This window comes from Hypanus sabinus (assembly GCF_030144855.1).
Source record: "Hypanus sabinus isolate sHypSab1 chromosome X2 unlocalized genomic scaffold, sHypSab1.hap1 SUPER_X2_unloc_9, whole genome shotgun sequence".
Lineage (NCBI taxonomy): Eukaryota > Metazoa > Chordata > Chondrichthyes > Myliobatiformes > Dasyatidae > Hypanus > Hypanus sabinus.
This window is the reverse complement of record NW_026779009.1, coordinates 388822-414456: the sequence shown is the minus strand read 5'-3', so window position 1 is coordinate 414456 and position 25635 is coordinate 388822. Positions and strand designations below refer to the sequence as shown.

The 25635-nt window shown below is 48.0% G+C and overlaps 2 protein-coding genes across 2 annotated transcripts in view; both read left to right on the top strand.

The window, feature by feature from the left end:
- The window catches only part of LOC132385993 (E3 ubiquitin-protein ligase TRIM39-like), a 196369-nt gene that overhangs the window by 107646 nt on the left and 63088 nt on the right, over positions 1-25635 (top strand). The window lies entirely within an intron of this gene.
- LOC132385990 (zinc finger protein 420-like) lies at positions 4185-14696 on the top strand. Its single transcript, XM_059958222.1, has 2 exons — positions 4185-4303; positions 12110-14696. The coding sequence occupies exon 2, from the start codon at positions 12950-12952 to the stop codon at positions 14555-14557; it is 1608 nt and encodes a 535-aa protein (XP_059814205.1). The 5' UTR covers positions 4185-4303; positions 12110-12949; the 3' UTR covers positions 14558-14696.

Sequence of the window (25635 nt, the reverse complement as noted above, 5' to 3'; positions counted from 1 at the left end):
CAGTCGTGAGCAGAGTTTTACCTGTGATGTGCTGGGCCACATCCACTATGATGTGCTGGGCCGTACTACTGAGGACAGAGAGTTCCCGCTTTTTTGTAATTGCACTTGTGTCCCGGGCTCGGGACAGATCCTCTGAAATGTTAACACTGTGGAATTTAAAGTTGCTGAACGTCTCCACCTTTGAGCCCCGATGAGGATTGCCTCATGGGTTCCTGTTTCCTCCTCCAAAGTCCAGAACCAGCTCATTGCTCTTGCTCTCATTGAATGAGAGGCTGCTCTTGGACCATAAGACCATGAGGGACAGAAGCAGAATTAGGCCATTTGGCCCATCAAAACTGCTCTGCCGCTTCATCATGGTAAATCCATTTTTCCTCCCAGCCCCATTTTCCTGCCTTCACTGCGTATCCTTTCATGCCCTGACCGATCGGAAGTCCATCAACGTCTGCCTTAGCAAAAGGAAAAGCAGCATCCGTCATCAAGGCAAGATGAGATGAGGCACCTCCCACTACATACCCATCCATTTCTGTCCCTCCGCCCTCCCCACTCTCTTGCCTACAAAGCTCACTTTCACTCCTTACCATTACCTACCCAGGACTGTATACAGTGTAGGCATTACAATAAATAATAAACAGGACAGTAGGGCAAGGGGTCAGTCCAGGCTCTGGCTATTGAGGAGTCTGATAGCTTGAGGGAAGAAACTGTTACAGAGTCTGGTCGTGAGAGCCCAAATGCTTCGGAGACTTTTCCCAGACGGCAGGAAGGAGAAGAGTTTGTATGAGGGGTGCATGGGGTCCTTCATAATGCTGTTTGCTTTGCGGATGCAGTGTGTAGTATAAATGTCTGTAATGACGGGAAGAGAGACCCCGATGATCTTCTCAGCTGACCTCACTATCCGCTGCCGGGTCTTGCGATCCGAGATGGTGCAATTGCCGAACCAGGCAGTGATGCAGCTGTTCGGGATGCTCTCAATACAACTTCTGTAGAATATGATGAGGATTGGGGGGGGGGGGGCGGGGTGTGAGATGGACTTTCCTCAGCATCCGGAGAAAGTAGAGACGCTGCTGGGCTTTCTTTGCTATGGAACTGCTGTTGAGGGTCCAGGTGAGATTCTCCGTCAGGTGAACACCAAGAAATTTGGTGCTCTTAACGATCTCTACCGAGGAGCCGTCGATGTTCAGCGGGGAGCGGTCGCTCCGTGCCCTCCTGAAGACAACAACCATCTCTTTCGCTTTGCTCACATTCAGAGGCAGGTTGTTGGCTCTGCACCTGTCCGTTAGCCGCTGCACCTCCTCTCTGTAAGCTGACTAGTTGTTCTTGCTGATGAGACCCACCACGGTTGTGTCATCGGCGAACTTGATGACGTGGTTCGAGCTGTGTGTTGCAGCACAGTTGTGGGTCAGCAGACTGAACAGCAGTGGACTGAGCACACAGCCCTGGGGGACCCCCGTGCTCAGAGTGATGGTGTTGGTGATGCTGCCTCCCGATTCGGACTGACTGAGGTCTCCCAGTCAGGAAATCTAGGATCCAGTTGCACAGGGAGGTGTTCAGGCCCAGCAGGCTCAGCTACTGTATGAGGTTGGTGGTGGGTGCTGGGAGATCCCCAGAGTCAAGATGGTTGGTGATGATGTGGGAGACGATGTCCTGGTGTTCCTTACTGGGGTCCTGTTCGAGGGGTAAGTAGGAGGAGGTGTCTGAGAGTTGGTGATAGGCCTCTGCAAGGTATGGGTCAGTCCGACAGACTACTACAGCACCTCCGCTATCTGCAGGTTTGATGGTGAGTTTAGGATCAGTGCAGTGGGGGTGGAGAGTCCAACGTTCAGACGGAGTGAGGCTGGAATTGGAGAGAGGACGTTGAAGTCCAGACGGTTAATGTCCCGTCAACAGACTTAGTGGGGTCCTGTTCAAATTCCCGTGGCTCCTATGAGCCCCTTCCGATGTCAGCACATCTTTTCTTAGACATGGGGCCGGAAACTGCTCACAATGCTCCACGTGAGGCCTCTTTGTAAAGCCTCACCAATGCGTCCTTGCTTTTCCTCTCGAAGTGAATGTCAACATCACAGAGAACTTCCTCAACATCGACTCAACCTGCAAATTATCCTTCAGGGAATCCTACAGGAGGATTCAGAAGTCCCTTTAATTTTTTATGTTTTTTAATATTTTTTCCAGTTACAAAACTGTCTGCCCTTTTATTTCTTCTACCAAAGTACACGACCATGCCGTCCCCGAAATTCAGTCCTTCATCCATTGGTGTCCTCTGTAAATCTTTCTACAGGAAAGGAACAGCAATTTGTGTCCGGGAATTCTCAAATTCCGGACACATCTATGTCCGGATATTTAAGGAGTGACCAGATATTTCCATTGAAACACCGATATATCAGTTGTTGATCCTTGAAGTAGTGTCTCATCTCAGCCGGAGACGTGACTGAAATATTTTCGATGTAACTCAGTGAAATCCACTGGAACCGGGCGCTGAGAACACAAGTAACTGAAGTAAGGCTGTTTACAAGAAGGGGATGAGCGGTTCCCGTTTTCTAAGGAAGCCGAGATCCTTGAATGTGTCAGGCAGGATGCTGGAGATGTTTTACCAGTCTGTTGATGTAACTGCAGTTTTCTTTGCCGCTTTACGTAGGGGGAGCAGCATCGGTGCAAAATAAACTCATCAGAAAGGTTGGAACCATCCTTGGCCACAACCGGGGCTCTTACGAGTGAGTGGTGGAGAGGAGTGGTGTCACTAAACAAATGGCCATCCATTACGGACAATCGGGCACATCCTCTCCATGACCGACTGCACAGACAGCGGAGCACCCTTTCGAACAGACTCACTCAGCACCGCTGTCACAAGGACCGTTACAGAAGCTCTTTCCTATCAGATGTAATAACCACATACAACAGTTCATCTGCTAACCGGCCACCCACAGCTCCAATCTGTTCATTAAATTTGCCGACAGCACCACATTGATTGGCCTAATCTCAAACAATAATGAGGTGGCCTGCAAGGAAGAAGTCATCTCTCTGACACACTGGTGTCGAGAAAACAACCTCTCCTTCAATCTCGAAAAATCAAGGGAGCTGGTTGTGGATTACAGGAGGAATGGAGACGAGCTAACCCCTAGAGACATCAGTGGATCTGGGGTTGAGAGGGTAAACAGCTTTAAGCTCCTCGGGACCCTCATCACTGAGGATCTCACGTGGTCTGTACACACAAGCTGTGCGGGGAAAAAGGCACAACAGCGTCTCTTCCACCTCAGACGGTTGAGGAAGTTTGGTATGGGCCCCCCCAAATCCAAAGATCTTTCTACAGGAGCATAATTGAGAGCATCCTGACTGGCTGCATCACTGCCTGGTATGGGAACTTTACCTCCCTTAATGGAAGGGTTCAGCAGAGAGTGGTGCGGGCAGCCCTGCGCATCTGTAGTTGTGAACTTCCCATGATTCAGGAAATTTACAGAGACAGGTGTGTAAAAAGGGTCCGTAGGATCATTGGGAACCTGAGTCCCGTCAATCACAACATATTCCAGATGCACCCGTCGGGGCAAAGCTACCGCAGCGGAAAAGCCAGGACCAAGGCTCCGGGACAGCTTCTTCCACCAGGAATCAGACTGCTTAACTCACGCTGATTTGAGTGCATTTCTATGTCACCTTGACTGTTCTGTTTATCATAAATTATTATGAATTACTATGATTGCACATTACACATTTAGACGGAGTAACAGTTTTACTCCACATGTATGTGAAGGATGTAAAAAAATAAAGCTAATTTAATACATCTTTCTGCGACAGATCATAGTTCAATACTCTCTACAATATTGTTTCATGCATTATTATTGCACATTGGTACAGTATTACTGTGTATGTTATTATTCTCTATTTTTTGTAAAGTCTTCACACTGTTAAGTCCGATTTTAAATATTGCTGCTGTAACGAAAGAATTTCCCACTCGGGATCAATAAAGTATTTATTATTATTATTCTCCAGCCCTGTATCTCTTTCACCGACTTCACCGCTCTTGACTTTACGCCTCCCCCTTTCCCGTTTTCACCTGTCACCTCACGTCGCCCCACAATCTGACTCCCGCCCTTCCTTTCCAGTCCTGAAGGGTCTCGGTCTGAAACGCCGACTGTTCACTCCTCTCCAGAGTCGCCGCCTGCCCCCCTGAGTTCCTCCAGCATTTTGTGTCTGTTGCTTTGGATTCAGGATCTGCAGATTCTCGCCTGATAAATCATTGCGCATGCGTGGTCGTCGCCACCAATCCCGACTATCGCGCATGCGCCAAGTAGCAGAGGCTGACAACGACCGGACAAAGGTAAGAGCGGGTTCCGGCCGGGTTCTGATTCACCGGCGTCTGAAACGCGACCGAAGAACAATTACTGTGATTTCCAGCAACACTGGTGCTGCACCCCACGACGGTTCTGGTCCTCTCCCTCTCTCTCAGCCCCATGATCCGTACCCGGCCCCGGAGAGATTTCGACTCCCCGGCGTTGGTGCCGCCGCCGCTTATTTTGCGGCGCATGCGCATTCTCGGGCCTTTCGATGCGGCCAGGGAGGTTTCTCCCTCCCTCCCCCTCTCTCTCCCTCCCTCCCCCCTCTCTCCCTCCCTCCCTCTCTCCCTCCCTCCCTCTCTCACCCTCTCGCCCTCCCTCCCTCCCTCCCTCCCCCTCTCTCTCCCTCCCTCCCCCTCTCTCTCCCTCCCTCCCCCCTCCCTCCCTCTCTCACCCTCTCTCTCTCCCTCCCTCCCCCTCTCTCTCCCTCCCTCCCTCCCCTCTCTCTCCCTCCCTCTCGCACCCTCTCTCCCTCCCTCCCTCCCTCCCCCTCTCTCCCCCCTCCCTCCCCCCTCTCTCCCTCCCTCCCTCCCTCTCTCCCTCACTCCCTCTCTCCCTCCCTCTCTCTCCCTCCCTCCCTCCCTCTCTCTCCCTCCCTCCCACCCCCCTCTCTCCCTCCCTCCTCCTTCTCTCCCTCCCTCCCTCTCCCCCTCTCTCCCTCTCCCCCTCTCTCTCCCTCCCTCCCTCTCTCTCCCTCCCCCTCTCTCTCCCTCCCCCTCTCTCTCCCTCCCCCTCTCTCTCCCTCCCCTTCTCTCTCCCTCCCTCCCTCTCTCTCCCTCCCTCCCTCTCTCTCCCTCCCTCCCTCTCTCACCCACTCTCTCCCACCCTCTCTCACCCTCTCTCTCCCTCTCCCCATTCCCCTCCCCCTCCCCAGCTTAATGGGGCATTACCGCCACCTTCTGCTCCGGAGTATGCGATGGACTCACATTCTAAATCCCGTCACCCAATCGCACACATACACATACCCTAACCTACACTTTATCCTCCCCATCCTGGTACCCTATTTCTGTTTATCCATCATATCCTATTTAAAAAACCCTGTACCCCTTAAGAAAGCTAAAAATACCCTGACCTGTGTTCTCCCACCCATGCCCAGCAACCCTTTTAATGTGAATTCCTGCACCCCCAATTACCTTAGATTAATTCTCATCATCTCTGTCTGTATCCCATACTTCCTGCAACTCAGAACTACATGCTCTACTGACTCCTCTTCCTGACATTCCTCACACAGTCCTGTCTGGTGTTTCAGTGTTTGGTTTAGTGCACAGTGCCCCAGCCTTAACCTTGTCCACACAATTTCCTCTCTTCTGTATCTACTTTCTACCCTAGAACCTGCAACACTTTTATGTATTTGATATAAATGCCTCCCTTTCCCCTCCCTGTCCCATCTTTCTTGCCACATCTGGTTAATTTCTTCCCCGATTACACACTTAACCTCTGCTTTACTAATACTAATGTGCATTTCTATATTTTCTTTCTTTATTGCCCTCTTTGCCAACTCATCCACCCTTTTGTTGCCCTTTAACCCCTACATGAGCTGGAACCCATAGAAATTTAACCTGACCTCCCTGATTTGGAACTCTTGTGACTGACTGAAGGACTTCATGAAGTACATCTTGCCGGCTGTTTGAGTGGGAAGACCTTAAACTCGCCAGTACTGAAGATGAATCTGAGCATATCAATGCTTTGACTAGTTTAGATTTCTCCACCCATCACAATGCAACCAACACTGCCATCATCTCCACTGGACACACCGCTAACTTATCAGATGTTCTTCTGCTGATTGCAATTGCTTTTGCTTGTATAGCCACCCCAAACCCTGTCACTTTGGTCTCAGGTTCCTTAGCACCATCTGTATAGACCTGAGTATAATCACTATACTTTTCCATCACATAACAGTTAAATGCACTTACCAAATCAGTTCTATACTTTCCTTTCCTTTTTCCCTCTAACAAATGCCAGTCTACGTCAGGCCATACCAGCTTCCATGGAGCTACAACTGGATAAACTACTGAAGGACTTATCCTTAAATCAAACACTCCACATGATCTGGCAATATCATTCCCTACGCGACTAAAGTTTTCCCACTGTAACCACCCATTTCCCCAGGACTCCTGCAACACTCATTAAGAAGGGTGAGAATCATTGTGTCCCTGTAAATTAACCCAGTAGTTTCCCATCAATTGCATCCTTCTCAATTCCAAAGGCATTGTTCCCATTTCTAACTGCAGGGCTGATACTGGTGATGTTTTAAAAGACCCACTGCACACTTTCAAAACCTGAGCCTGAATCACATCCAGTTTCATTATAAGAGACCTGGCTGCTGATCCATATGCTACACTTCCATAATCCAACACAGATCTTACTAAAGCCACATACATTCTCTTCAATGCTGAACAACTTGCTCCCCATTCCCTAGCAGTCAAACATCTCATCACGTTTATTACTTTTTTACAATTCTCGTCAACTTTTCTGATATGGTCTGCCCATGTTAATCGTGAATCAAATATAACTCCCAGAAATTTAAATGAGCCAACCCTTTCTAATTCAATCACATACATCCTTAACTTCTTCCCTACTTCAATTCTTTTCCTAGTGAAAAATACAGTTTGAGTTTTTACCACTGAAAATCTACATCCCCAATCATAACCACACTCTACCAATTAATCAATTGCTCCTTGTAGTTTCCTGATTATATGCTCCGTGTTCCTGCCTCTTTTCCACAAGCCCCATCATCTGCAAACAGTGACCTACCAATATCCACTGGTATCTTTGTGAAGACATGATTGATCATGATGATGAAAAGTAACGGGCTAATCACACTACCCTGAGGTGTGCCATTTCCCACTGTGGACTGTATTGACAATTCTGATGCAATCCGAACTTGAATTTTTCTACCAAACAAAAAATCTTTAATCCAATTAAAAACTCTCCCTCCAACCCCCATCTTGTGCAGTTTAATTAATAATCCTTCCTTTCGCGTCATAATCATAGGCTTTATCAATGTCAAAAAACACTGCAACTACTGATTCTTTACTTGCCTGGGCCTTTCTTATTTCAGTCTCTAACCTTATCACTGAGTCCATGGAATTCCTTCCCTTCCTAAAACCACTCTGATAACTTGCCAGCATTCCTCTCTTCTCAAGATCATATGATAACCTTTCAGTTATCATCCTTTCCATTACCTTACATATATTTGATGTTAGTGATATTGGCCAGTAGCTAGTGGGTTTTGACGGATCCTTGCCAGATTTCCTTATTGGAATTACTACTGCTTCTTTCCATGCACTTGGCAATCTTCCCTCCTCCCACACTCTGTTGTAAAAATGCAGTAACTTCAAGAGCGCTCCTTCTCCTAGATTTTTTAGCATAATGTAGCGTATTAGATCTTTCTCTGGGGAGGTTGGTCTCGATCTCTTTATTGTTCTCACCATTTCTGCCAAAGTAAATGGATCATCAGTTATATCATCTGTTTCTTCCCTCCTGTTTAACACACCTGGGTATTGACTCATTGTTCTTTCCCTTCTCCTTCTCCCTTCTTCAGAGAAATCTTCTGAACTGTGTATCTTTACAAATGACTTGGCCATAATCTCAGCCTTATCCCTGCTGGAGACTGCTGTTTCCTCCTCAGATATCATTACTGGATGCTCCCAATCCCTTCTATCGCCCCCCATCCTCTTAATCATTCCCCATTCCTCTCCCACAGGCGTTGTTCTTCCTATTTTGTTGCAAAAACTCCTCCAACTTGCCCTTTTAGCTTGACGTATACTTCTCACCACTGCCTGTGCCTTCTTATATTGAATCAAATGCTGCATATTATGGGTGCTTTTAACTAGCCTGAATGCTCTGTTTCTGTTTTTTACAGCCTGACAACATTCCTCTGCCCACCATGGCACTATTTTTCTATTCATCCTATTTTTAGTCCTGGGTATAAATCCTTCTGCTGCCATAATAATTGCTGAAGTCACCTGACTGTTTAATTCATCTATATCTCCAGAAATGTCAATCCTTGTCAATGCTTCTTCAGTTAACTTCTGGAACTTACCCCAATCTGCTTTTCCAAACACCCACTTTGGGACTACCCCACCTGGTATTATTTCAACTCTTTCACCCACTGAACATAAAACTGGGTAGTGATCACTTCCTACTGTTGAAGCAGTCCAAACTCCCCAGTTACTGATGACAGCCAAGACATAAGACACTAACGTAATATCTAATACCGACTCAGTTCCTGTTGTTATGTTTATCCTTGTTCCTCTCCCATCATTCATACACACCAAATCCCTTTCTTCCATCAAATCTTCAATTACAGTTCCATTTGAATCTGTAATCGGATCCCCCATATTGTGCTGTGAGCATTGAAATCTGAACACCGCACTACTTTATGTCTATTTTGTCCTTATATCCTTAGTAGGCTGTCCAAATCCAACCTTTTACATGGATTGTAGTAGTTAATTATAATCACTCCCTCCCCTCTCTCCCATATTTTCACCACTATGTATTCCTGATCGTCTCCTTTTTCCAGTACTCTATACGGTGTACCTTGCTTGATTAACATAGCACAACCTCCTCCTCCCCCTAGATTTTTATCTTTTCTTATCATTGTATACCCATGTACCACAAAGTCTAAAGCTGGTTTCAACCAAGTTTCCTGAATACACACTACATCTGATTTTACAACCATTTCCTTAATAAATTCCTTAAATTCCTAGCCATTGGCCAGTAAACTCCCTGCATTCCATTCAAAAGAATCACCATAATGAGCACTAACCAAACTATGACACGTCCTGGCTTGACTGATTAGTGAGGTTCTCCCTGACTTCTTCCCATGTCAGTCCTACTAACACTAAATGGTTTACTGCTGCCTTGACCACCAGCAGAATTTTGTCACTTTTTGACTTTACCTCTACCGTACAATTAATGACTCCTGCAATGAATGTTACCAGAGCTTTTTTTCCCACACATAAATCCTGTCTGCATAAACTCTTCACTGCATCTCTTGCATCCCAATTGCTCTCTGGTCATTAGGAGCATTATTCTGTTCTCTGGACATTCTTACAGCTCCTGCATAAGTGATCTTTCTTTTCACTCTTATTTCTTGAATTTTATTCTCCCGTCTCATAACCTCACACCCACTATATGCCACATTATGAGCTCCTCCACAATTACAGCATTTTGGTTGCACTCCTGTTTCGCACTTTCCATATTCATGAACATCCCCACATCTAGCACATCTCCTCTGCCTTTTACAGTTTTTAGCTATGTGTCCAAACCTTTGACAATTATAGCACCTCAATGGCTTTGGCACATATACCCTTACTGGGTAACTCATGAAACCCAGGAAAACTTTACTTGGCACTCTTGCTTCTTCAGATTCAATCAATACTGTTTCACTTTCCTTTTTCATTCCCTCCTTTGTTGTTTTCAGTCTTCGAACATTAATTACATTCCCCCCTTTGATATTCCTCTTCAACTCTTCCATGTTTATACTCATTGGTACACCCGTGATCACTCCCTTACAACCACCATTTTGTGCTCCCACCCTCCCTGTATATTCCACCTTGCATTTTCCTATCTCTTTTAGCTTGAGTGCTTTCTCAAGTTGTTCCTCATTCGCACATCTTACCAATAGATTGCCATCATTAAGGACTTTTGCAAATACTATTTCCCCTATCTTATTTGCCAGAGTTGTTGTTAGCACAAACGGGTTAATTTTTTTCATGTGTCCTTGCGCCTTCTCATTAAACCCATTTATGACAACACCTCCCCTCCCAACTTGTTCATCTTCCTTACTTTCAGCACTCTCTCCACTGTCATTTCTTATTCTTTTATTCCCTTTGTCTTGGTTTTCATTCATCCATCCCCTCACTATCTCCTTATTCCTTTTTGTTTCTCCCTTCACAATAATCCATTTCTCCCCAGCTGCCTACCTCTGCTCCCAATCCCTATCCCACTCCTTCTCCACTCTCTTTCCCTCAGCCCCTCCTCTCACCTTGTCTGCCATTACCAGACCCAGGCAACCCGCTCCCAGCAATTTCCACTCCTTTCCCACTCTCTTTCCCTCAGCCCCTCCTCTCACCTTGTCTGCCATTACCAGACCCAGGCAACCCGCTCCCAGCAATTCCTGCTCCTTCCCCACTCTCTTTCCCTCAACAAGTTCCAAACCACATTCACACATGCACCACCACCTTCCAACCTCTCAGCCCAGCCCACAACCAACCCAACAACACCGGGAGGTTTCTCTTCGTGAGGGTTTCTGGGTAAAGAGGTCCGTACATTCGAAGGAAGTGCGAGCGGATGTATCTCCTGAACGTCGCCGTGCTCCACTATGTAAATCCGAGGATTATGAACTCCGAACGAAAGCTCGGTTGAAGAGTTTACCTTCCAGTCAGTGAAAATGTCAATTAGTGCTGTACGGAAATAAAACCTTCCATCAGATTTAGTTCTCTCTGGGTCAATAACGATATGAAACACCTTTGCCTCGATGACAAGTGACTTCTGGCTTTCAGATCACAAAGGTGCCGCACTCCAATGAGAATAACCACTGCCCTCCACTATATATTCATTGGCATTGCCATCGATGGGTTCATCACTGTCAATCAGCAGGTGGGGGGGGGGGGGGGGCGATCCAAGTAATTAGTAAATCTCCAGGATCGTACATGCAGTAACACGTGATCTTTGTAGTATTGTGGAACATGACCAGAACTTGAAATAATCCCGAAGGAGAGAGACAAATTGAGCCAAGTCACAGGTTGATTGAGGTCAGAAACAGCCCATTCTCATAAAGACAGGGATGTAGTCAGATAATTTGATGGTCAGTCAGAATGTCTGATCCGAGCCTTGTTAGAAGATGAGTGCTTATGGAAACATGGAAATCTACAATATAATACACAGTGTGCCGTCCATGTAACCTATTCCAGAAACTGCCTCCTATTTTCCAACTGCATTGCACTCTGTGTATTCTAAGCTCCATGAAGTTATCTGAATCTCTCAAAAGACTGCATAGTATCTGTCTGTACAGTCATCGCTGACTGTGTATTCCATACACCTGCTACTCTGTGTGAGAAACCTATCTATGACATTCCAATCGACCAAGCACCTTAAAACAATGCCCCTTGTGTTTGCCAATTCAGCCCCAGGAAAAAGCCTCTGGCTGTCCACACGATCAATGCCTCTCATCATCTTTTACACATCTATCAGGTCACCTCTCATCCTCCTTCGCTACAAAGTTCACCTATAACCTATTGTCATAAGGCATGTTCTCCAATCCATGCAACATCCTTGTAAATCTCCTCTGCACTCTTTCTATAGTATCCACATCCTTCCTGTAATGAGGAAACTGAACAGAATACTCGAAGTGGGGTGTAAATCAGGTCTTGTACAGCTGCAACATTACCTCACCACTCGTGAATTCAGTTCCATGGTTGATGAAGGCCTTATTAACAACAATGACAATCAGCGCTGCGCCTTTAATTGTAAAATTGACATGGACCCCAATATCTCGCTGATCCTCCACACTGCCAAGAGTCCTAACATAATATTGTATTCTGTCTTCAAATCAGGTTGGATAGATTTTGGCATAGTAGGGGAATTAAGGGTTATGGGGAAAAGGCAGGTCGGTGGAGATGCCCATCGCCAGATCAGGCATGTCCTTATTAAATGTTGGAGCAGGCTCGACGGGCCGGACGGCCGACTCCTGCTCCTATTTCTTATGTTCTCACCACAGACTATAATCTCTCCTGAAATACTCTCCTTCTCCCATTGATGTCTTTTGCAAATATTTTTTACAGGTTTGAAATGGCAGAACACTTGCGCATGGGAATCTCAAACACAACAACACATCAGTTTTGCTGAATGACTGGATATTTAAGGAGTGACCAAATATTTTCTTTGCAACACCAACACCTCTGTTGTCGATCCACGGAGATGAAGAATTATCTCATAACATCTGGTAATGTGTTCTGTCACTGAAATCAAGCATTCTCTTGTAACTCAGTGAAATCCACTTGAACTGGGGTGCTGAGAACACACCAGCATTTGTTCACTGGAGATCAGTTCTTCTACTGCATTGATTGTAGAAGGGATTCAAACGTCTGACTGTCTGAATTGCAGAGAATTGATCGCAGTGAGATATCATTCTCCTTCTCTCAGTGTGGGAGGGGATTCACTCACAGCCTACCCACAGACACGCCAGTGAGTTCACAGTGGGGAGAGGCCATTCACCTGCTCTGTGTGAGGGAGGGGAACTACTCAGTCATCCAGCCTGAAGATACATCAGCAAGTTCACACCACAGTGAGATGCTCCACCTGTTCTGACAGCGGGAAGCAATACATTCTGTCATCGATGCTGAAGATATATCCTAAAGTTCACCAGTGAGAGGACATTGACCTGCTCGGATGGTGGGAAGACATTCACACGCTCAACCAGACCACAGTGACACCAATGAGTTCACACCGGGGAGAAGCCATTCACCTGCTCTGAATAGGGGAAGATATTCACTCATTCGTCCACACTACATAGACACCAGCGAGTTCACACTGGGGAGAGCCCATTCACCTGCTCAGACTGTGGGAAGAGATTCACTCAGTCGATTCACCTGCTGCAACGTCAGTTAGTTCACACTAGGGAGATGCCATTCACATGCTCAGACTGTGGGAAAGGATTCACCCAGTCATCTCAACTGAAGGAGCATCAGCGAGTCCACACTGGGGAGAAGCCATTCACTTGCTCTGAATGTGGGAAAGGATTTGCTCGGTCATCTGAACTGAAGGTACATCAGCGAGTTCACACTGGGGAGAGGCCATTCACCTGCTCAGACTGTGGGAAGGGATTCACTCACTCGTCCAACCTGCACAGACACCAGCGAGTTCACACTGGGGAGAAGCCATTTATCTGCTCTGAATGTGGGAAAGTATTTGCTCAGTCATCTGAACTGAAGTCCCATCAGCGAGTCCACACTGGGGAGAAGCCATTCACTTGCTCAGAATGTGGGAAAGGATTCGCTCGGTCATCTGTACTGAAGTCACATCAGCGAGTTCACACTCGGGAGATGCCATTCACCTGCGCAGACTGTGGGAAGGGATTCACTCACTCGTCCAACCTACAGAGACATCAGCGAGTTCACACTGGGGAGAAGCCATTCACATGCTCTGAATGTGGGAAAGGATTCGCTCAGTCATCTGAACTGAAGTCACATCAGCGAGTTCATATGGGAGAGAAGCCATTCACCTGCTCTGACTGTGGGAAAGGATTTGCTCGGTCATTTGAACTGAAGCTACATCAGCGAGTTCACACTGGGGAGAGGCCGTTCACCTGCTCTGACTGTGGGAAGGGATTCACTCACTCGTCCAATCTACACAGACACCAGCGAGTCCACAGTGGAGAGAAGCCATTCATATGCTCTGAATGTGGGAAACGATTTGCCCAGGCAGCTCAACTGAAGTTACATCAGCGAGTCCACACTGGGGAGAGGCCGTTCACTTGCTCTGAATGTGGGAAGGGATTTGCTCAGTCATCTGAACTGAAGGTACATCAGCGAGTTCACACTGGTGAGAGGCCGTTCAGCTGCTCAGAATGTGGGAAAGGATTCATTCGTTCATCTCAACTCCTGAGACACCAGCAAATTCATACTGGGGAGAAACCATTCATCTGCTCAGAATGTGGGAAGGGATTCACCGATTCAGTTCATCTGAAAGAACATCAGTTTGTTCACACTGTGGAGAGGCCGTTCACCTGCTCAGACTGTGGGAAAGGATTCATTCGGCGTTTTAGTCTATTAACGCACCAGTTAGATCACAGTGAGGAGAAACCATTCATATGCTCTGAATGTGGGAAAGGATTCACACAGTCATCTCAACTGAAGGAGCATCAGCGAGTCCACACTGGGGAGAAGCCGTTCATCTGCTCTGAATGTGGGAAGGGATTTGCTCAGTCATCTCAACTGAAGTTACATCAGCGAGTCCACACTGGGGAGAGGCCATTCAACTGCTCTGAATGTGGGAAAGGATTCAGTCGTTCTTCTCAACTCCTGAGACACCAGCGAATTCACACTGGGGAGAAACCATTCATCTGCCCAGAGTGTGGGAAGGGATTCACCGATTCAGCTCAGCTGAAAGAACATCAGTTTGTTCACACTGGGGAGAGGCCATTCACCTGCTCAGACTGTGGGAAAAGATTCAGTCGTTCATCTCAGCTCTCGAGGCATCAGCAAATTCACACTGGGGAGAAACCATTCTGAGGAAATGCGGATATATAAAAAATTATTTTGAACCTAAGTAACCTCTAGATAAAAGAATAATTGGGACTGAACAGGAATTTTTGAACTAAAGTAAACTCTGTCTTCAGCAGTTAAGAAACTCAATGGCTTATACTGGTTTCCTTTTAATTGTCAGAGAGACATTGAGAATTTGATAATATATATTGTACTCGTGTTTGAGTCAGGACTCATCGATAAGGTCAGCAATGAACATCGGTCTGGAATGAAGTCAGGACCTTGCAAAGGGAATAGCTGATAAGGACTGGACTGTATATCCATCTATATTCAAGCCTTGAGTTAGTGCACTCTGTTATCTAAGACATTAAGTTTTGCACCAACAGACTTGGTGGGCGTACCAGTTCTAATAGCAGCTTGCAACAGTGATGTATGGGACTTACTATGTATGAATATACTGCTGTAACCTGACTGAGAGAGTCCACTTGTCAGATGGTTGGCAGCACTGACATGCCTTCCCTCTGATAACTGGGTCTCAGACTCTTGCAAGAGAATGCAATAAACTGTGGTGCCGAGAGGAAACTGGTCTCCCAGTTTAACATTGGGCGTCACGAACAGGATCCTAATACAAAGCAGACAGACTGAGTAAGCGGCCGGACCACTCCGGGGACCGCGGAGACCGACCGGGTGCCCAACAGGTATTTCACCTTTTGTCACTCACCGTCAGTTCCTTTGGAGGCACGGTTCCTCGCTGAGGGCTGCTTGCATATCTTGACAGGATAGGGAAAGTATCTGTCGGAAGACTTGTATAAGGTAGGCAAATTTTATTAATTGAGTAGGAGGCGGTACCGGGTTAATTTTACTAACTGGGCAGGAGGCAGACGTGCTGGGTAAATTTATCAATTCAGCACGTGGTGCCTGCTGGGTAAATTTATCAACTCAGCACCTGGTGCCTACTGGGTAAATTACTTAGAGGGCATGGAGTCGAGTGATACGAGTGGGCCGAGAGCAGCCCTACACAATGTGTGTGAGAGTTTTCCAGACAAAGAAAAAGATTTGTGAATTTTGACTGCAGCGCTGAATAAACCGATTGGCGAAAAGAATGTGGCCACTGGGCGGGAGCCGGCGATATCACCTCTTGAGAACAAGCAGTAACTTTGATCTGGAAGATGAACTGTGGGAAGAAGTGGAAATTGTTGAAAAGGCAATGGAAGGATAAGGCAGATGCAAAGTTGAACAGTACATGATGAGCAAGTTGGAGGGATAATGCGTGTGACAAAGGGAGAGAGGTACGTACTGCAGAAGGTTGGGAGACGCTAAAGGTAGAGTGTGAATGGGTGAATGGGCGCCGAAAACGAGAGCAGGAAAAACAACATCAGCAAACCAAGGCTGGCCTAGATAGGAGAGAAGGGCAGGAACGTCAGTCTAACGTTCGAACTGACGGGGAAACAAGGGATCCCGAACCCATGTCTCGGATACCGACCCTGTTTGAGGACGTTGACCGTGATGAGCAGTGGGCACCCAATGTACTCTCCCCACCTTACCAGGGGCCGAGTGCACCCGGTGCTCCCGAACACCAAGCCTCCCAGTACTCAGATACGGCGGCTGCTCGGGTAAAACAGCGGCAGCGAGGAAGGGGAGGCTGTCGATACCCTCAGATCCAGAAAGTGATTACAGAGGATTATTCCGAGTCAGGGAGGGAAGAATCCAATAAAAGCCAAGAGTTAATGGCTCTGCAGAGACAATTGCCCACCCGAATGCTGCCTAATCCATGAGCAGCGGAGGAGGGACAGCCCTCAGTAATTCCTGTGTATGCACCCTGGAAGACTCAAGAGATGACTGGAGAGGTTAAAGGAAAAGTCGGCAGTGCATGACTGGCCGAAGTTCCAGATTTTTTCGGTGACAGACAGGATTGGTGCTGCCCCATACCACCATTCGGGTTTGCCGTGGGTTCAAGCTAAAGAGCGTGAGTTTCTTGCCTACACCCTGACGAAACAAGCCTCTAGCACCAATGGAGAATGGCAAGACTTGGCCTCGGGCCAATGCCGATACGGAAAGGAGTCAGAGGCGAAGACGGGACATCTGGTAAGGCACGCTTTTAATATTGACCGAACCCAAGACATTGTACCACATCTCCGGACAATGTCAGTCCATGAAGTCGGCGGCACCAAATTCACCCCCCTGTTTGGATCACCGTGAACGAAGGACAGACTCTCTCACCCCTTCCGCATTACCCCCTCAAGCCCGAGGCAACGTTTTATGAGGATGGAAGGTCTCTGGTAATCCAGCGAGGAAACAATGTTCTGGCTGTGTGATAATGACGGACAGTGACGTAACCTGTTTCCTGATTCCTCAGGACTGTCAGTTCTAAGCTCCGCATCATTTCCTGGATACTCTACGTTAACACTGTCTCCGTGTAAGGACTCTGCTGGATACCGGTTTCCCTCTCGCCACGGTGCTAACGCCTCACAACTCTGCCGCCACGCCTCTGTCCTGCACTAGGGTTCATCCTCGGCCTCGACCTTGCAACCATAGCAGGGAGATGAAATAAACAACAACACTGGAAGTTACTCCAGTAGCTACTCAATTTCGTGAGACTCTGAGCCCAACACAGCTGACAGACTTCTTGCAGAACTGGCACTTGTCCAGGGAATATTTTAACTTTTCAGCTCTCAACCGAGCACCTTCAGTAGCCTCGCTTCATGTTTCTCAGGTGGACCAAAAAAGTCGTCCCGATTCACCTATACCTCACGTAAGTTCATACCTCACACCGTTTACTCCATGACACACTGGAAGGTTGCAGGGGCTCGAAACATCTCCGGAGACATATAAATGCCCGTCCTCGTTTTGTCAGCCTCACGGATGGGGATCTTGTAATACCCAGTCCTCAAGTCCAGTACACTGAACCACTGCTCACCAGTCAGACAGTCCAGCGCGTCTTCGCTTCTCGGGACCGGATACTAGTCTGGGACGGTACGCCTGTCGTCCACACACTTCCGTATCTTCACATTCATCTTCCAGGCCAATACTATTTGGGACACACTGGGGCTTCCTTCCCTTTGCACAAATGCTGCCGAACATCTTCCACCTTTGCAGGGGCTAGTTGCCGCGACCTTTCTCTGAACGGGGTGTCCTCGGTCACCCCGATAGTCTGGCGAGTGCCCTTGGATCAACTCACATCAAACTCGTAGGTAGAAGAACACCTTCCATTTCCACATCTTCTGTATCGGTGTTCTTTTCCAACCCGGAGGAGCCGGGGAGTCAGCGGTATCTTTCCTCCTTTTGCAGATGGTTTCTCGCCGCCTGTCTCACAGGAACACGGGATATTACGGTCATCGGGAAGAGATTCGCCAGGGACAGCGCCGCTTGAAGGTGATCTGATTCTTCGTGGTGTTCCTGACAATCACTGCCATCCTGTTCGCCAGTACAATCAAGTGTGTCTGTAGTTCGGGCCTCACCAGTATCCCAGCAGGCACATCCGACTCTTCTTCGTGGTCTTTCGGAGCAACCATCGGGAGGGCCTCAGCCTCAGGCATTCCGGAAAATTGGAGATTTCCCATCACTCGCCCTACTTCTGTTAGCCATAACAGGACTGGCTTTGACTGAGTGAATCACACACTCGTCCGTCTAAACTCATTATCCGGCCGAGTGCGGCCGCGCATTTCCTCGAAACACCGGGTGAACAGAACTGTTTACAGAAAGCTCTCTCCAGCACTCCCCTTACAGGCTCCCTTTCGCCTCCCCACAGCTGAGACATTGGATCGCACCAGGATTGAAACTCCGCCCCTCTCAACAGGGTCCGGACAAACCAGCGCTGATTTATCAAATACCTTAGCCAGTTTGACATCTGCCTCTGAAGACTGCAGTTTCACTGAAAAATTACCGTCATACTGTCAATCACCCGCACTAAGATCCCAGATCTCTGGTGTACTGAGTGTCGTCACTGATGTATGCGTCAAATACTGATTGTGAAATGAACGGTACGGCAAGGTGATCTGCGCGCCTGTATCAAGCATGGCTCTCGCATAAATCCACAGAGATACACTGCAGCTTCTAAGCCTTCAGAAACGTTTTTTTTTCTTTAGGGTGTTCCTTGATATATTGCTGGGAATGTGTTCTCCTCGATACGCCAGGCAGTCCCCTCACTGGATCTTTTTAAAATTTTTCCCACTCCTTCCCCTCGCTCCGCAGAAACGAACATAACTTTTGTTTGAATTCTCCGCCCCCAGCTATGGGAGACTCAGCACTGGCCGCATCCATAGCACGTAGTGTAATCAATTTACCGGACAAAGGTTTAGCGCAGATTTAAACACACAACTCACTGGTTCAATGCCACAATTGAAACACTTTGCTTCTGTCGGCTGCGTAAGTTTAGAGAAGGCAATCTCTGGCCCCGCCGGACATGTGTGATTGAGGTGCGAACCCACTCCGAAAAACCCCTGTTTGTGTGGATGCTGCGAGATTTGTTACCCTGTTGCAAATCAGCACCACGAAATACTAATCAGTAGCGGCGTACAATTAAACGATTTATATTAATTCTTAATTTGACTGCAGGGTTAGTGAAGAAAAAGCTGAGAAGAAAAAAAGATAAGGGCCCATTATAATGAAGCGATCGAATGTGTACAAGTTGGAGCTCACGGTTTCCCCTTCACCGATCCGCCTTCGATCTCCCCGCCTTCGTCGGACCATGGCTCCGCTCCGGGTCGAGTCTCTCCGGCGGCTTCTCGCTTCATCTCCCACCTGGATCATCCCGGTGTCGGTCTCACGGCTCGAAACTGCAGCCCCGGCATGGGACGTCTCACATTCCACAGCACACGTTATCTCCAACCACAACCCAAACACTGTTTCTACAGAAAGACCGTTACATTCGCAGTGACATCGTTCTCAGGGTGTTACAGCTTTTTCTCAGCTGACCCTTTAGTCAAATTAATAAATATAAAGCTAAATCATTTGATTGTGTGCGGGTTACTATCTGTAATTTCCTGGTAAAACAGGGTAACGATTCACGCAGCATCCACACAAACAGTTGTTTTCGGGTTGGGCTCGCACCTCAGTCTGGAATGTTTGACGGGACCAGAAATTGTTTTCTTTGGACTTGCACAGCCGACGGGACCAGAGTCCTTCAATTCTGGGGGTATCGTGCGCGATCGATTTCTTTGGATGCTGTGTGATTACCCTGAGCATTGAGCTAGTGGGTCGTGTGTTTAAGTCTGTGCTGAACTATTGTCCGTTAAAGTGATTACGGTCTATAGCTATGGATGCTGACGACTTTCAGCGGGCCGAATTGCAAGCCGAGTCTCCCATCGCTGGGGGCGAAAACCTCAAAGACAATTGCTCTGGATTCTGCGGAGTGAGGGAAAGGGGTGAACTGATTCGGAAGTTTCAATGAGTCCTCCAGTGAGGGGTGACAACTCTGAGTTGGTATCGTCCGTGATCACCCTGTGGAATAAATGCCCAAATGCCCACGTGGAAAGACGCCGTTATTGTAGACTCAGAATGTTCTCTGGGATAACGCTCACCTCGGTATGATCCTGACCTGATAAGAGCGCTTAGGTTTAAGGAACACTTACGGAACAGCGGTCACAATATGATCGTGTTCACATTGAGATTGAGAGGGAAAAATAAAATCCAATGTATCTGTATTTCAGTGGAATAAAGGAAATTGCAATGGATGAGAGGGGAACTGGCTGAAGTTGACCGGAAAGGGACATTTTCAGGAAGGACAGCAGAGCAGCAATGGCTGGAGTTTCTGTGAAAAATGAGGGAAGGAAAGACATACATATTCCAAATAAGAAGAATTATTTAAAGGTAAGAAGGACACTACCTTCGCTGACCATTGAAATCAGAGGCAAAGTAAAAGCAAAAGAGAGGGCATACAAGGAAGCCAGAGCTCGTGGGAAGATATAGGATTGGGAAGATTTTACAAACTTTCAGGAGAAAACTAAGAAGCTAGTTACGAACGAAAAGATCAGTAATGAAAGAAGCTGGCGAGTAATATCAAGGAAGATACTAAAATAATTTTTTAAGTATATAAAGAGTAACGGAGAGTCGAGGGTAGAGACTGGGCCAAAACAAAATGACGCTAGAGATGCGCGAGGAAAATAATGCGTTTTGCATCGGTCTTCACAGTGGAACACGTCTGCAGTATATCAGACATTCGCGGGTGTCAGGGAAGTTTACACAGAAGGTAAAAAAAGAAAAAGACTGTGAACGTGCTCTGGAAGCTTAATCGTCTGAGGGTAGATAAATCTCCTTGACATAATAGAATGCACCCTTGGGTCCTGAAGGAAGTAGCTGGAGAGATTGCAGAGGCATTAACGTTGATCATTCAGGAATCCATATGTTCTGGCATCGTACCGGATGACAAGAAAATTGTAAATGTTACTCCGCAATTTTTAAAAAAAGGCGAGGCAGCAGGAAGGAAACTACAGACCTGTTAGCCTGACATCAGTGGTTGGGAAGTTGTTAGAATCGATTGTAAGGGATGAATTTGCGGAGGACCTGGAGGCACATGACAAGATAGGCCAAAACGAACCTGAAAGGAAAATCCTGAATGACAAACCTACTGCAATTCTTTGTGGAAATTACAGGACTGCAGGTATTAAGGCATTCGTGGCTAAATTTGCCGATGATACCAAGATAGATGGAACAGCGGCCAGTGGTGAGGAAGCTGAGAGCCCACAGAGAGACTTAGATAGTTTAGCGGAATGGACCTAAAATAGCAAATGAAATACAATGTTGGAAAATGCATGGTCATGCATTTTGGTGGAAGAAATAAACGGGCAGACTATTGTTTAGATGGGGAGAAAATTGCAAATGCAGAGATGCAGAGGTGTCACGGTCCCTTCTGGCAATTCTCCATCTTGCTATTGCATCCTTTATTGGGCCTTGATCCCCTCGTCTGATTGCCAATCATTCCCAGTTCCACTAATTACAACACACCTGGTTCCCATTAGCGAACTCAGGATAAAACTCGGGCGTCAGGGCCAGGCTTTGCCAGTTCGTTGTTCGACTCTCGTGTGAGTGAACCTCGTTTCCTGATTCCTCAGGACTGCCAATTCTGAGCTCCGCATCATTTCCTGGATACTCTACATAAACCTCGTCTCCGTGTAAAGACTCTCCTGGATACCGGTTCCCCGTTCGCGACAGTGCTAACGCCGCACAACTCAGCCTCCGCGCCTCTGTCCTGCACTAGGGTTCATCCTCAGCTTCCTCCTTGCAACAGAACGAACTGGCCACGAATGAATCCAGCGGACACAGACCCCGTGCAACAGGCCCTCACCAGCCAGGGCCACCTACCGGGCGCACACGACCAACTGCTCAGAGAGTCACGGAAAATCTTTGTGCCCTCTCCACGAACGTGAGGAAGTTCGGTAAGCAGGATGACCGGGTATCCGCTTCCGTCCCTTCCAAGAACCCCGTCTGACTAAACCCCACAGCCTGGGATGGCTATGCCCCTTGGATCGGCAACACCATCCCCGCGAGAGCCGTACGTACCGCTCTTTCAACAACAGGTACGTACATACACCTCGGACAGATCAGAAACTGCATACATCATGGGGCTGTTTCGAGGGGATGCCTTCGCATGGGCCTCTGCGATTTGGGATAACCGACCAGAGGTCTGTTCGTCCTCCCCCTCCTTCGCTCCGAAATGAGGAAGGACTTCGAACAGCCCATTCGCCGTAAGGACGCTGCTCAGCGCTTGCTAACTCTCTGTCAGGGTTCGCGAAGTGTGGCAAAATACTCCACCGAGTTCCGAACGTCGGCGGCCGACTCTGGGTGGAATGACGAGCCACTACGGTAAGTGTTCCGACATCGAGTTCCGAACGTCGGCGGCCGGCTCTGGGTGGAATGACGAGCCACTACGGTAAGTGTTCCGACATCGAGTTCCGAACGTCGGCGGCCGACTCTGGGTGGAATGACGAGCCACTACGGTAAGTGTTCCGACATCGAGTTCCGAACGTCGGCGGCCGACACTGGGTGGAATGACGGGACACTACGGTAAGTGTTCCGACATCGAGTTCCGAACGTCGGCGGCCGACTCTGGGTGGAATGACGAGCCACTACGGTAAGTGTTCCGACATCGAGTTCCGAACGTCGGCGGCCGACTCTGGGTAGAATGACGAGCCACTACGGTAAGTGTTCCGACATCGAGTTCCGAACGTCGGCGGCCGGCTCTGGGTGGAATGACGAGCCACTACGGTAAGTGTTCCGACATCGAGTTCCGAACGTCGGCGGCCGACTCTGGGTGGAATGACGAGCCACTACGGTAAGTGTTCCGACATCGAGTTCCGAACGTCGGCGGCCGACTCTGGGTGGAATGACGAGCCGCTACGGTAAGTGTTCCGACATCGAGTTCCGAACGTCGGCGGCCGGCTCTGGGTGGAATGACGAGCCGCTACGGTAAGTGTTCCGACATCGAGTTCCGAACGTCGGCGGCCGACTCTGGATGGAATGACGAGCCACTACGGTAAGTGTTCCGACATCGAGTTCCGAACGTCGGCGGCCGACTCTGGGTGGAATGACGAGCCACTACGGTAAGTGTTCCGACAAGGCCTCTCAGATAAGATAAAAGATGATTAGGCGGCGACGGGGAACGCGGACAGCCTGGACTCTCTGAATTCTCTAGCCACCATTTCCGGGATACCTGTCCTCTGCGGCCAAAGGGAGGGCTCACCAGCGGAAAGGGAAATCCCTGTGAGCCGGACGACAATCGCTTCAGTCCCCCAGACCCGGAGGCAGATCCCGGCTACAGTGAATTATTAACAGCCCCTGTCCCTATTCGCCTTGGTGGATTCCGGTGCCGTGGGAGATCTGCTGGACGAGGACATAGCTTCCCGGGCCGGAAAACATCGGGTGCCGTTAAGTACCCCTCTGGGGCCCTGGGCACTGGAAGGAAAACTGCTGGATCGGGGTCCCAGGATACGTCACCCCTGACCATGATTCTGTCCGGAAACTCTCGCGAGGAGGTGAGATTTAATCTTATCCATTCTCCTCAAGCCCCTGGAGTTCTAGGCTATCCCTGGCTGAACCACCGCAACCCCCACATCGACTGGTCTACCGGGAAGATAGCCAGCTGGAGCCAGTTTTGCCACGCCACCTGCCTGCGGTCGGTTCCATCCCCGACAGAGGCTACTGCGACCTCGCCTGTCTTGGAAACCCTCGACTTGTCCGGAGTCCCCGCAGAATACCAGGACCTGGGACAGGTATTCAGCAAACAAAGGGCTCGTTCCGTTCCTCCGCACCACCCGTGTGATTGCGCTATCGACCTTCTCCCTGGGACCTCGTTGCCCACCAGTCGTCTTCATAACTTATCCCGACCGGAGAGAGTGGGCACGGAGAAATACATTAGTGAGTCCCTCGCGGCGGGCATTATTCGACCTTCATCCTCCTCGGTGGGCGCCGGTTTCTTTGTAGAGAAAAAAGGATGGGTCGCTTCGTCCCTGTATTGATTACCGAAGCCTAAAGAATATAACAGTTAAAAATAAGTACTAACTATCCCTCATTAACTCGGCATTTGAATCACTTCACGGAGCCACCATCTTCTCGAAGCTGGACTATCGTAGAGCCTACCATTTAGTCAGGATGAGGGAGGGAGACGAATGGAAGACGGCCTTTAGTGTAACCTTCGGCCACTTTGAATACTTAGTCATGCCGTTTAACCTTAACAATGCCACTGCCGTTTCTCCAGCCCTAATCAAACATATGTTGAGGGACTTTATTCATCGCTCCGTGTTCGTCTACGTAGATGATATCTTAATATTTTCTAGCAGCGCCCAGAAACACATTCACCATGTCCTCCAGGTCCTCCGCAAATTCATCCCTTACAATCGATTCTAACAACTTCCCAACCACTGACGTCAGGCTAACAGGTCTGTAGTTTCCTTCCTGCTGCCTCGCCTTTTTTAAAAAACTGCGGAGTAACACTTACAATTTTCTTGTCCTCCGGTACAATGCCAGAATATATGGATTCCTGAATGATCAACGTTAATGCCTCTGCAATCTCTCAAGCTACTTCCTTCAGGACCTAAGGGTGCATTCCATTAGGTCAAGGAGATTTATCTACCCTCAGACGATTAAGCTTTCAGAGCACCTTCTCAGTCTTTTTCTTTTTTTACCTTCTGTGTAAACTTCCCTGACACCCGCGAATGTCTGATATACTGCAGACGTGTTCCACTGTGAAGACTGATGAAAAACGCATTATTTTCCTCTGCCATCTCTAGCGTCATTTTGTTTTGGCCCAGTCTCTGCACTCGACTCTCCTTTACTCTTTATATACTTAAAAAAATCTTTTAGTATCTTCCTTGATATTAGTCGCCAGCTTCCTTTCATAACTGATCTTTTCGTTCGTAACTAGCTTCTTAGTTTTCTCCTGAAAGTTTGTAAAATCTTCCCAATCCTATATCCTCCCACTAGCTCTGGCTTCCTTGTAAGAAAGCTCTTTTGCTTTTACTTTGCCTCTGATTTCAATGGTCAGCTAAGGTAGTGTCTTTCTTCCCTTTAAATAATTCTTCTTATTTGGAATATGTATGTCTTTCCTTCCCCCATTTTTCACAGAAACTCCAGCCATTGCTGCTCTGCTGTCCTTCCTAAAAATGTCCCTTTCCAGTCCACTTCAGCCAGTTCCCCTCCCATCCATTGGAATTTCCTTTATTCCATTGAAATACCGATACATTGGATTTTATTTTTGCCTCTCAATCTCAATGTGAACTCGATCATATTGTGACCGCTGTTCCGTAAGTGTTCCTTAAACCTAAGCGCTCTTATCAGGTCAGGATCATACCGAGGTGAGCGTTATCCCAGAGAACATTCTGAGTCTACAATAACGGCGTCTTTCCACGTGGGCATTTGGGCATTTATTCCACAGGGTGATCAGGGCCGATACCAACTCAGAGTTGTCACCCCTCACTGGAGGACTCATTGAAACTTCCGAATCAGTTCACCCCTTTCCCTCACTCCGCAGAATCCAGAGCAATTGTCTTTGAGGTTTTCGCCCCCAGCGATGGGAGACTCGGCTTGCAATTCGGCCCGCTGAAAGTCGTCAGCATCCATAGCTATAGACCGTAATCACTTTAACGGACAATAGTTCAGCACAGACTTAAACA